Here is a 13,722-nt window from a genome sequence, read left to right as displayed (position 1 = left end):
ACAGCTCAACTACTACAAAGAGGTGAAATCATAACTAAGTCATATACATATTTCCAAATTTATATTAACAACACCTATTTCAAAGCATCAGATATTCTGCAAAGTTTGCATAATTAACCTGTTTTAGAAGTACTAAAATGAATTTTTCTCTTTTCCTTTTTCCTTTGTGCTCTCTCATCAGTATGCTTAGGGAACTTAACTAGGCAAGAATTCAGTTTGGTTAAGATCAAGGGTCTCATACAGGCAATGAAGAAAGACAAGCTGTACATGAGACTATAAAATCAGCTGAGTTCTCTGTTAAAAAGAAAAAAAGCCCAACTATTTTAGAGGGAGCAAACAGAAATTCAGGACCTGAGGCATGCAGTGTAAAATTCTGAGATGTGTTTGGATTTTTTTTCTTTACAGATTGCTATTTCAATATCTTGGGAAGAAAGAACTAGTTCTTAGAAACCAGAAAGAAGACAGCGACTGAAGAGAAGGTTAGACATAACATTAGGGAAACGTGATGGGAAGGAGAGCACTTATTTTGGAACTCGATGTTTGGTTCATAAACATTGATTCCTGAGGCTGAATTGGATGGCTGAGTCACAGATGGGACAAATTTGGAACAGTAGTCCAAATGGGTATCAGAAGAAGGCAACAGCCAACAAAACCATGTCTCTGTCTGGACAGGCAATGAGATAAACTCATACTGCCATATAGTTGTGAGGTTCCTGTGGCCTCTAGCTATTCACTCTTTGTCTTATGCTGGGAACTATTGGAGCCTTGTTCACACCATGAATCTGAACCAAAGACAAAGTCAGAACAGCATCAGTGAAGAAATTTTTTTAATCTATAAAAGAGCTTAGGTGAAACAATTTCATTTGTATTGTATAAATAATCTAGTGCAATTAATCAGTTGCCAAACAGAAAAGGATAACACTGCTACAAATTTTGCAATCAACTTCACTGAAATAAAAGACTTCAGAATGGAATCCACCAAATATCTCACAGCTATCTCAATGTTCTCAATACGCATCTCAGACCATTAGCTTCAGGTGTCATTGAGAACTGCAACTTATTCATAAAATAAACACTATTAAAAACCCCCGAAAATTCTGATAATTACTAAGCTACTATACCATTCCTTGGTATTATTAAACAACAATATTATTAAACAATAATTAGACAAAAAAAAGGAAAAGGCTATCTAGAAGATTTCAGTTAGAAGACGCAAATATTTCTAGCACTAAGAATAAAAGAGGGTCCATGTTGTGGGGTATAACAACTGAGACCATAAAAAGACTGTACACTAATATTTAGTTCAAACACATGTATAACAGGAGGAGTTTTAGAATTTGAACACAAAATTGTGTTTTTTCTGTGTAGACCTTCACATGTTATAAGCTTTGCTTTAATGAGACTTTTTCATAGAATCACAGAATTGTTTAGGTTGGAAAAGGCCTTTTAAGATCATCGAGTCCAAGCATAAACCTCTCATTAAACAGCAATATTGTGCGTAAGAACAATTCTGGAAGGAAAAAGTTTACTTGCCTGAACATGTTCCTCTGGATATATGATGTGGGATCAGTGCACGTTCATGCACATTCCCCCATCACTATTTTAACTGTATTGGCATTGATTTCATTACTTTCTGCATGAGCTTGCCGCATTTGCACTTCCTGAATAATTTTTGCACTACTCACTGCCTCATTTACGAGGGTTCATTATTTTCCCCAAATTTTGTAACCATGTAATGGTTAAAACTACACATAAAACCCCATAAAAGTCCTTGAAAGTGTTGAAGGATACTTTTCTTTAAAAAAATCATCTCTTTTTATTCCCCTCTAGAGATAACTGTTTATCTGCCTGTGTGAATCCAACTGACCCACCTAAGCAAATAGTGTCCAAATCTAGATGCATGTATCAATAAAGTTGGAGCACAGTCTTCAATTTACTGTCTTCCACAGGAATTGATTACACTTTTTCATTATATTTTTCACTAGTTTCCCAAAGACATGCTGAAGGACTTATACTAATACAATTATTCTGAGGAGGAAAAAGCAAATTACAGAGAGGCTTTTGTGTTCCAGGATGACAAAGTGTATCTTTAAACAGCATCTCATTTAGGGCAAAGAAGGGGTTCATTGAAATTCTTTAAATGAATTTAAATGCAAGGAAGTGAAAGCACAACACATTAACAACTGATTAATTTATTCATCAAAAATAGTTATATAAAGTCTTGTGAAAATGAATCATTGTTCTTACCAAATGACAAATTGTTAAACCAATATAATTTTACAACAGAAACGGTACCTTCAATCAGCAGCTCTTGTCCATGACTGCCCAACAATGTTCGGGATAGGAAAGGGGCAAAGTCAACAAATATTTCTCTCAGGAGGGGGGCCACCTTTTCCAGAGCTCTTTCAAGCTTTGCAGTGATACTGTGGAAAAACAGAGACAATGTTTGGAAGACCACTTAACAACAGAAGTTAAATAATGTGAAATTGTACCTGTTTTAAAAAGTTGCTGTAAACTTCTTTCGAAAAGAGGATGACCATAATTTGAATAAACTTTACAGTGTTTAAATGGCTTTAAGTAAATGCAAATGTCATGTCAGTCAGCAGTGTAGCAGCCCCATAAATTCTACAGCATTTACAGAATACTCCAAACCTAGTAAAATTCTTATTTTCAAACATGATAAGAATGTCAGATACTCAAATGCCTTTTTCACCTATCTCAGCTTATACGCATCTCATCATTTTACATACATTTGAACGCTTGAAAAGAGAATTTTTTATTCACCCAAAGCAATCACAAGTAACTTGCTTTTTTGTTCAAGCTTTCAAACAACAACATCTGACATTGCAATGCTAGACAAGAGAGTGTACAAGAAAGCGTTCTAGCACAGGTATCAAGAAACCCCATATTCTTTTCTTCAACTTTGAGGGAACACGATCTCAGTTAAATCCCTTCGCCTTTGTGTTTATACTTCTCTGCCTGCTGAGACTATACAATCTTTGAGCATGTTCCTTAATTTCTACTTGTACAATGCGAAGAGGTGTTGTGACTTCTGTTTGCTTCTTAAAAACCAGAAATAACATTCCTTTGTCTGAGGATACCAACCTAGCAGTAGCATGCAAATGTCAGCAGTGTGCTAAGGATCGTACCCCTTAGGAGCCCTTCTTCCCTTTTAAAACTTGATAGGGCATAACACTTGTGCTCTCTGAAACTCTTATGCCAAGATTAAAAACCTGCTGTTTAATCTCCAAGAAGTGAATTATTACTTAAAAATAAAAATAAAATTACATGCATATTCTGGTCTACCAAGAATTTTTGCTGTTCTTTTTCAGACTGCTGGTGGCTGAAGGGGTTTCCTTTTGTGCTCGAGTTACAGCATCAAAATGTTATTGGCATTTAAAAGCACAATTATAGGAAGAAGTTACATTTATTGACATAATGTAAGATAATGAACAACGACATTTAAATTTTATACTGTATCTACTATCTATAAGCGCCAAATAAATGTGGACTTTTCAATTCAGATCACATGAAGATCCCTGTATTTAAAAAAGAAAGCTGACATTTTAAACAAATTGGAAGTTTTCCTTCATTAGCTTAAAATTATTTTACTGAATTCCTATAGCTTATTTTCTTTCAATGTGCTGCTTTCTCATTTCAAATTCAGCTATTGATTTTCTAATATTCTAAAGGAGGGATTCGTATCACCAGCCTTAATTTTAGGTGATTAGTTGAAGTGAATTTCACTATGCTAAAGCCTCTGGTGACTATAGTTGAAAGGCATGTGACTAGCTCAGAGTTTTGAATTTGCAACATGAATCTACCCCAAGCTTTTGCTGCTAGAGACAAAAAGCCTACTTAATTAATTCAGACTTCTCTAAACCATGTTTTAAAACATGTTTTCACTGTAAATTGGTTTAAAAGGCCTAATTTTAGAGTTCATTTAACTCTGAAAACTTTACGTACAACTGAAAACATCTCAAGTTCAAAAGTTTTTTAATGAAGATAAATTTTTATTTAAGAACCAAGTAATGTGGGAGGTGTGGATGTGCTATTAATTTACACCTTCCATGAGCTATTAATAAACAACTTGTTATCTAATGGATAGCCAAAGAATCTTGTATATTATAGACCTATTCATGGGTAATTGGGAACAGTATTCTGCGAAAATATGAGATCAAAGTTTAGCACTGTTTAAAAAAAGCGTATCAAAGGACAGAAATTAATATTTAAATACAGAAGAGAGAAAAATAAAATCCTTTTTCTTTCATATAAATCCCTGCTGCATTTACATGTTGAAAACTGACTGGAGTTCTGGTCCCTCAGTTTTAAAAAGAACAAACAAAATTAAGGAAAAAAGCATACATAGGGACACCCAAAAAAAACATTTCAGGGAAGCAGGTAGCCCATCTGCCGCCTTTTCTGTCCACACACATGCACACAGACCAGCAAAAGAGAGAGACTGATCTGATTCTACAGTTGTTTCTAACACCTATTATACCTTATAACGCATCCTGCAATCATTAGGGAACTCTGTAGGGATTAATGTAAACAGTTTTCATGACTGAATTAAGAGTCTTTGGGGTTTTTTTGGTAAAGAATGAATACCGTGGTTTTTCCTTTCCATTTGTAGACATTCAAGGCAAATAAACTCTTCATAGCTTTCAAATTCAAAATTTATTATTTTGCATATTAAAGGCAATACATGTCAGGAAATAAATTATATATATTATATATAATTATATATAATTTCTATATTTATAAAAGTGATAAACTGGGACGGGAGGGACTGAAAGAGCACAGTAGCAACATCAGATTGAAAGAAATACTCCTAAAACTGTGAGAAAAAACCCCAAATAATAAAAAAAACCCCTGTGGACAGTTCTTACTACCTATTGCTTGAATTGGTCACAGGACAGTGCAGAGAGGTGGGGGCACACACTGTCCCAGTCCCGAGTATGCTACCTTCCCAACCTCATTCCAGGCCAAACCTCTGCCTCCAGATCAAGACTATTAAATGTCTAAAAAGTCCAAGATTATCCTCCTGCTCACTTTTCTCTGCTCAGTCTGGAGCCACAAGCAGCTCTTTTCCTATGCAGTTGCTATAAGGGAAGGCTTAGATAAGTGAGCTTCTACTTCATGCTCTCTGACCCCACAAACAACTCTGATTTTTAACCTCATAAAAGTTAAAGCACAATGAATACAAAGTGAGGAAACCAAAAATTCTCTATTATCAAAATAAAGTTTTAGTTGTTTCTTGGGAAGGGGGTAGAAAAAGGAAAAAAGTCCTAAAGACATTTCTTGGGTTGATTAGATTTTAAGTTATTTACATTTCTGATACTGTGCTCCACATAAGTTTTTTGTTGCTAATTTCAGTTACTACTCAGAGTGCAACTAGTGCCGAGTTCAAATTCCAAATTTTGCAACTGAAGTTTTTTTTTGACTCCAGGACAAAAACTTTCACGATGCTTGTGAAAAAAACAAGATCACGGCATTGGTTAAAATAACTAAAAAAAACTGAAAAAAAGATTAGTGATCCAGTTTAATTTTAACATACTTCAGTATCTGAATTTTAAAAAAGACTTCACCCTCAGGAAACACTGTCCTAACATACAAAGAAGACAAGAAGGAAAAGAAGTGGTTTAATTATGCCAGAATTTTATTAACTTGCCTTGTAACACTGTCAAACAATAAATAACGCCATACAAATGGTGATGCTCTCCTTGATCAATTGCACCTTTTTGGAGTGGGGCCAACAGCCCTCACCCTTTCAGCCTGGGACCGTGTGCATCGATTCCTGTGAGTCCACCTGCATGACACTCACACTTCGGATAGGACCAGCTAAAAAGGTTTTTCTTTTTTTTTTCACAGAATCACAGAATGGTAGGGGTTGGAAGGGACCTCTGGAGATCACCTGGTCCAACCCCCCTGCCAGAGCAGGGTCACCCAGAGCAGGTTGCACAGGAACGCGTCCAGGTGGGTTTTGAATGTCTCCAGAGACGGAGACTCCACCACCTCTCTGGGCAGCCTGTGCCACTGCTCTGCCACCCTCAAAGTAAAGAAGTTCCTCCTCATGTTTAGGTGGAATTTCCTATGCTCAAGTTTGTGCCCGTTACCTCTTGTCCTCTCGCTGGGCACCACTGAAAAGAGCCTGGCCCCATCCTCCTGACACCCACCCTTTAGGTATTTATAAGTGTTGATAAGATCCCCCACAGTCGGCTTTTTTCCAGACTAAAAAGACCCAAATCCCTCAGCCTTTCTTCAGAAGAGAGATGTTCCAGTCCCCTAATCCCTTAATCATTTCCACTGTGTGTTAAATCACTGAAGCACCAATACTTTTTTTACAGGTTATCTAGGGCCCTTGATTTAAATTTATTTCCTTTCTCGTTCATTAGAGAACGAAATTCTCTTCTTTGTGAGCTTGTAAACTCACGAACTGCTAGCGTGGTTACTGTCTCCACTTCCATTCTTCTGAAAACCATACCTCAAAGTGGCCAGTCAACTAAGGGACACTTGGCAACTCTTTAGCATACCCTGTGTCAGCTTTTTAAGGCAGAAAGGTGTGCACCTTGAAAAGCTCAAAAATTTGTCTTCGAAGTGTGCTGCGGCACAACTGAATACCTTTACAAAATAATAACCTATTATACAAAGGCATTTAATAGGAATTTCAGCGGGCATTTTCCTGGCTGCCAGTGAGCGTAAGAGGGGTATCAGCTACCCCATGGCATGTGTCTCTTGCAACACCAACTCTGATCTGGGGCACCATTTAGTTTCCTACAGGAACCCATGTCTGGTTTCCCCCTCTCCAGTATAAATAGGGCTTTTGTTTGCTTGGAAGAGTTTGTGTCTCTCTTTCCACTTGCTAGTGTTCCATTGCCAAGTTGTGCTTGCCTTCCAATTCTTATCATTATTGAGGAATGTAAAAAGCCAATCAACTACAAAGTCACTTTTAATATGTTTTAGTGTCTGGCATAGTTCAAGGAAGTTAAACTTTTCAGGGAAGTGTAATTTTAGTATATACATTCTTACTACCAAAAAATTAAATAAATTTACACTATATTATATGTATAACTACAATAACGCATATTAAATGAGCTAAAATATATTTAAATATATTTTTTTCTTTTTACACTATTTTGTATGTATGAAATTGTTACGGGAGGAGAAATTATAATTAATATTAAAAGACAGAACTCGCATACCTCATGTTTTCAGCTGAATCCTCTGGCATTGGAGCAACAGTTTGGACAGCTGGGAGATTTTTGCTGGTAGCACCATTCACAAAGCTGGATGACGAAGAGGAAGAAGAAGATCCTGAGTCTACTGCACCTGTCCCCCAAAAAATACAGGTCTTAATTCAGTCTGAAGAAATATAACTTTTAGAGACTTTTAATATAGTCCTTATCTTACTCATGTACTTTTAAGTAAGAAAATAATGTTATTTATTCTAAAACAAGTAAAAATATTCCATATGATTATCATATAAGTTAATACCTTATTTTGCTAGTATAACAATAATAAGCTTAAAAAGCTATTGAAAATCAGGCAAAATAAATCCTTACCTCATTTTCATTATTCCCAAATTATATTCCAAAGATGAAAATATTTTTACATCATCCTGTAAAGCAAGATCTTTCTAAAATAAAGGCATATTTGAGATGAGCTTGAGTGGGGAATAGAAGTTTAACTATTTTTTTAATATATATACACACACACACTTCTTGGCTGCCCAGTTGCAGCTACAGGCAGAAGATAAAATACAAATTCAAAAATGACAGAGAAGATAGAAAATGCATATTCCTTCAGGAAGTGATGGGGGGAAACAGTGTTTGAGGAGTATTAAGACTCTAATTTTACTTTTTCAGTTTCCTTCCTCAAGTCAAGGAGAATTTTAAGACCTTAAAAGTAGGGAGGGCAGCGGGGGTATCATTTCAATGGGTTGTGAACAGCTGCCCGGGAAAAAGATGCAGACAGAGCATACATTTATACTTTTAAGTGATCTGGGTCAGAGCTAAAGGCTAAACTTAGACTCTAAATGCCAATCTATCATGCTCGCTGAAACGGCACTGTGAGCTCAGCCTCTCTGAAGGAAACCAGCAGGGGCACAGAGTGGCCGTGAACAGTAGTCAGAGCACTGTGATAAATGCTGTCCCTGTTCTGCTGCTCAGCCCTCCTGCAACACGTCACTGCAGGAGAGGCAGCAATGAACATCCTTGCAGTTGGAGTTCAAAACCTGAGGGACCGCAGCGCTATCGGAGACGAGGGCGACAGGCAAGAGCTATCCAAGTTAGCAACGAGGGGTGGAGAACCCCAGTTTAGAGATCAACGGCATTATTCTGCCAATTTGTTAAAATAACTTGTAACTCCCTGTTGCTGGTCAGCAGTTGGTACGTCACTGTCCTTTGCACCACATAGGTATATACTATTTTTCAGTTTCCTGCGAAGCTCTACAAAGTATTTATGGTTTCTTAACTGCGTAAGCAGCCAGCAGTGAAGTAGAGGTCAAATGCTGATAATGGTGAAAAATTCTCTGGCAGCAGGGATGACTTTTTTTTATTTTTTATTTACCTTTAAATAATTTTTACTGATAAAATAATTAAGGCAAAACTCAGAATTTTGACTGGCTTATTTAAGAAAATTTACATTCAAAACAGTATCAAAATGCAGGAGTCTCTGCTGGGCTGGCTCACGCTGGAGTAGCTGGTGAGGTTCAGGACTTAGACTAGGAACTGATTTAGCTTACTGTTCTAACCATGTGAGTGGGAGGCGGGTTATGGCTCACACCGCGGGTTCTCACTTGGACTAAATGCAAACTGTAAATGTACCCAAACGTAATGAGAAGGAAACAAAACAACATAAGGTAGGCCATCTTTCCCAACCTAGGAATCACAGCAATTTAGCTGGGAATAGGGTAGATTAAAAAAGATTGAGGATTCACGTATATGTGTATATGTGTGTGTGCGCATATGTATTCATTTACATATTTATACTGATATATACATAGGTGACACGTATTTTTACTGCTTCTTCCCTTTTCCTTCCAAAGTCAAATTTTCTTCATTAAGGTTGTTGTCTAAAAATGCAGTTGCTAAGTTGCTTAATCAGCTAGGCTCCCAGAAGAGAAGGTCAAACAGACCTAGAACTACTGGATTAATATAGAAGTGAGAATCAGAATACGAATTACAGAAATGCAATCTAAAACCTATAAAACCAGTTTCTTACATAAAGAGATGAACGAAGAAAACCTGTCTCCCAAAAGATACATTCAAAACACTCAAAGGACTTCAGTAACATAGATCTCGTTACAACGTGACAGGGACATTGACTACAACACAGCGATGGCAGATGGAATGTAAACATCGACTGCAATCCATGAATAACTGAAAAGAAACCACCTTTTGCACAGGTCCAGCACAGAATAGACCTCAAAGATAAAACTGTACTTCTAGAGTATCTGTGACATACTGTAAAAACAACTGTAAATAGGTTTGGGGGGACATCTAGTGTTTCTAAAAAATTGTATATGGTTTCTTTTTTACCATAGTTTTTTTTTTTTAAAAAAAAGGTGCTGTTCAATTAAATTCTATACATTACTTTAAAATAATTAATAACATAGATAATTTCACAGACTACAAGTTTATAAACCAGTAAGTATCTGGATACCTCATGTATATATCTCAAAAACTGACATACGTGATCACTATTTTAACTACCGCAGGCACAGCTGAACTAAAAATGGCAAAATGAGCATTTTAATTTAATAGACATTTATATGCCTTTAATGTGATAATACTTTTTTTTTCTGTCATTAATGTGTTTAGCATTTCTAAAATGTTGATCTAAAATTCAAATCTTTAGAAAAGGTTGGAGGACTTTTCAAACTATTTCTTAAAAGAATTCATCAATAAAGCTCATTCAGATGAATTCAGGCATAACAGGCTTTCCCAAATAAGATCACTAAAGAAGTTCAGTATACATATAGTTCTAATTAAATCTGATACTTGCTGAAGTTCCATTGAATCAATACTTTTTCTTTAACCAAGATAATCCATAGACCAGGAGACAAAAACAGTTGCATTTAAAAAAAAAAAAAAAAAAGAAGTTATAAGATCTACCAAAAAAGGCAGCCTTTAATCCACAGTGAATGTACCATGGTATCTGCAATACTGTCCTCCACTAAGAACAATATTGGGGAAATGACTGATTTTTAAATGCAATTACTTACAAAGAAGAGCTACTACATTCCAGCCAAACCAGTTCAGATCTTTAATCAGTGAGAAGACTGAAAAGCTTACACTAGTCAGTATCATTTGGAAAACAGGGTTTCCAATGTAGGATATTTTTTGCATGACATAAGAGTACCTAAAAGGAAATCCATTCAAGATTAACAGAAGTGGCTACACAAATGGAGCTGTTCATAGAAGTGATAACATTATTCAGAGCATTCATTCCTCCCATCTGCCTCAGGATAATTAGATTTTAAGATTTTTTTTTTTTATCCTTAGAAAAATCAAAGTTCTATTACCAGGTATTAAAGGTAATCTGCAAAAGGAAAGAAAAAAAAATGAGTGTGTCTTCATATTATTCCATGAAGCAGAAGGATGCCAAAAGCTTCCCCCTCCGTTTTCTGCAACCCCAGGGAGATTTTCACTTTCTTAACCCTTGACTGAAGTTGTGATATCCTTGAAGAGAGCTCTTCTCTCAAGTGCTTTTGCTTAGAAAGCTTAGTTTAGAAAGAAAACAGACCATAGCCAGACATTGCAAAGGAGCTGAATTTTTTTCCAAAGTAAACATCAGTTGCTCTCAGTAAGGATTCATTTCTGAATGAAAACCGCAGTCTCCATGGTCAAGAGACTCCTTCATGATAGACAATCCCATTATTACTATTATAAATAATTAAAATAAGGTCTTGTCCTCCTTCTACAGCTTACAATAAACAACTACTGGTAAGACAGGACTACAGTTACATTAGGTAGCTTCTTACTGAAAAGCCTTCCAAAAATCCTAGCATAATTTCCATTGACAAATAGTAATTGCCCAAAATATTAACCCTCCGCAATCTACAAGATATTTATTAAGTAGCTATTTGTCTTTACTTTCTTTGATGCATGAGGAGGGATTAATTGGTGTGTATCATATAAACGTCCTCTACTGCAGGGCACTGGAGAAGTTAGCTCATTTCAATTCTAAACTACGCTTATAAAACAGTATTAAGGCTATTTATTCACTTATTTAAGGCTTTGCAAGTCCAATGTGCACTATCAAAGATTGTAAACATACACCAAGAGAAAACGCTGGCTCTAAAAAAGGCCAAGCTTTAATCTTCCCAGGTTTTTTATTTTAGAAATACAAAAACGGTAACAAAAAAGATGATTAAAAAACAAAACATCACTAAAAGTAACAAAACAAAAAAACAAACAAGAAAAAATGAGGGTCACAAAAATATTTAAGGACAATACCTGTTGTATTAATCATACTTTTTGGTGTAGCTCCTGTTGCAGCAAATATATTAGGTGTACTACCCGGTGGCAGTCCACTCCCAGCTGTGGCAGCTCCAACTGTGGTAACGGCCAGACTGCCTGGAGGGGGTTTCTTTACTGGTACAACCACGCTCCTGTGGAAAAAGAAACGGCAGATTACTAAAACTGCACAACGGAGTCAGCAAGAGGTTTTGTTTCTGATGGGATTATGCTGTGTTATAACGCTGTTGATGAGGAAAACACATCATAATGTCAATTTTCTTAACTTTTCTGAAATAGGGTAAGACTAGGTTAATGGACCCTAACCCCATATTCCTATCCTTTGTCTGCAGCTTCATGTGATTCTGAGAATCTTAATTTGTCTTTCAGTGCCAGCAGCATGGAAAGACCCCACCACTTACTTCACTGAGATGCTGTGAACAGCGCTATCTATCACCTGTGTTCTAGATTTGCAAAGAAAACATTGGAAAGTGTTGGAAATGATGCCAGCACACTAGCAGTCCATACGTATGCAGTCTTAATGAGTACATTAATTTGTTGATCTTACTGAAGTTAGCTGAGATGACAATTCTTTTTGCCAGTCACCTGAACATTTGAATACAGTAGTTGATTCTTCAGTACTATGCATGTACTGGTCTTGCAAATATAGCTGACTAACAAACATAATTTTGCACTCAGCCTTCTGCAAAACTTTAATACTCATTTAAATCAGCAGCACGTGATGCAAACTGAACACCTAAAATGTAACACTGCAAATATTTGCTTTCACAGTATTGTTATCAGGTTGATTTAAAAATATGATTTAAAATGCAGTCTTGAGAATTTGAAGCTTTTAAGAAGAGAACAGGGCTTTCATGCAAAAACTCTGATGTAATATCAGATATATATAGACAACATTGCATTCAAACAAACACGTTCTCACCAAAGCTTACACTACTCTCCTTCAAATCTCAAAACTAAAAGGCTTGCTGTACGTGTTAAAAGGGAAGAAGGAGGAAAATATTACAGAGACATTTAATTAATATTTTTTCAACACAGGACAGCTGTCATAGTGCAGACAAATAGATTTACATTTTTTCTGTTTAATATTTCCATTTATCTATAAAAAACTAATCCTAAAAAGTCTATTTCAGTAGATAACCTGAATGGAAAACAAACCTAAAACAAATCATATTCGTAAATGTTAAAAATATATATTTTCGTCATCATGCACGTGTTTTCTGGTTAAGCACTTTAATCGTTGTGATCAAATAAAAGAGCAAGAAAATACAACTAGATAGGGTAATAAGGCCACATTTTGCTCTAGAAGTTCCTTTGGTAATTATCTTGTTATACTTCTGTGTAAATATGATGGCACACGATGGATCAAAAGATGCAGGACAATTTTTTACAGTAATGTAGTTTTATTTATATCTCCTCAGTCTCCCTGGATTTTAAAGACTGGTGATGCAAATTGTATTGCTGATACCATTGTGAGAATTATATACAAGTGCTATATTTTGAGATGTCCACTTATATGATGATAGTGTACAAAACAATCCATAAGCCATTTTTTCCCCCACTATTTTTAGAGGGGTAACAGTGCTAGTTGACGTCTCTGCATTCTGAACAACAGTTTTACCTCTACTCTGAAGTATGTATTATTAGAAAGGTAATTATAGGTGTATTGATGGTTTTCTGTCTCCTTCCATTTACATTAGGAGAAGATGAATTTGCACAATGCAATAGCTATTGATTAAGATATGTGACCCTAAAATAATTGCTTTTTTCTGCAGTTAATAATCTCTTACAATCGCTGCTGATATGAAGTGTTTACATAGTAGCAGCTACAGCTGAATAAAGCCGGGTCTACACGGGTTAGATTAACCTGCTCCATAACACCATGAAATGTCTTAAAATCAGCTCCTATCCACACACAAAATTCTCTAGCTCAATTAATACATTAATCAAATACTTGAATTCTGTGTGTTCAGGAGTACTGAATAAGTACTGAAGAGCAGAGTCCTTCTAGTGTAGAGAACTGCAATTGAAAGGCTAGGATTGGTGTGAATGAAGAATGAATAGTCTTAGACTGGCCTATGCTAATGGCATGTGGATTATCAGGTCATAAAGACCACAGGCATGAGTGTAGCTTCACAGGATAACCAGACCTTGGAGACAAAAATAATGAACGGTGATGACTCAAAGAGGTGGGGAAGGACAGGCTGTTGACAGCTCCATAAGGGTAAAAAAAAAGCATATC

The 13,722-nt window shown here is 36.1% G+C and overlaps 1 protein-coding gene across 5 annotated transcripts in view; it reads right to left on the bottom strand.

The window, feature by feature from the left end:
- Positions 1-13,722, bottom strand: part of NBEA (neurobeachin) — a 513,163-nt gene that overhangs the window by 282,344 nt on the left and 217,097 nt on the right. For 4 of the 5 annotated variants that reach the window (XM_063332757.1, XM_063332711.1, XM_063332739.1 and 1 more), the window contains 3 exons: positions 11,460-11,614; positions 7,203-7,329; positions 2,296-2,423 (listed from right to left, as the gene is read on the bottom strand). In XM_063332757.1, the coding sequence (XP_063188827.1) occupies positions 2,296-2,423; positions 7,203-7,329; positions 11,460-11,614 (410 nt within the window). The remainder of the gene's footprint in view (positions 1-2,295; positions 2,424-7,202; positions 7,330-11,459; positions 11,615-13,722) is intronic. The other variant, XM_063332720.1, reaches the window with a different exon arrangement.

Source organism: Chroicocephalus ridibundus, chromosome 1, assembly GCF_963924245.1.
Source record: "Chroicocephalus ridibundus chromosome 1, bChrRid1.1, whole genome shotgun sequence".
Lineage (NCBI taxonomy): Eukaryota > Metazoa > Chordata > Aves > Charadriiformes > Laridae > Chroicocephalus > Chroicocephalus ridibundus.
This window is presented reverse-complemented; position numbering and strand designations above follow the sequence as displayed.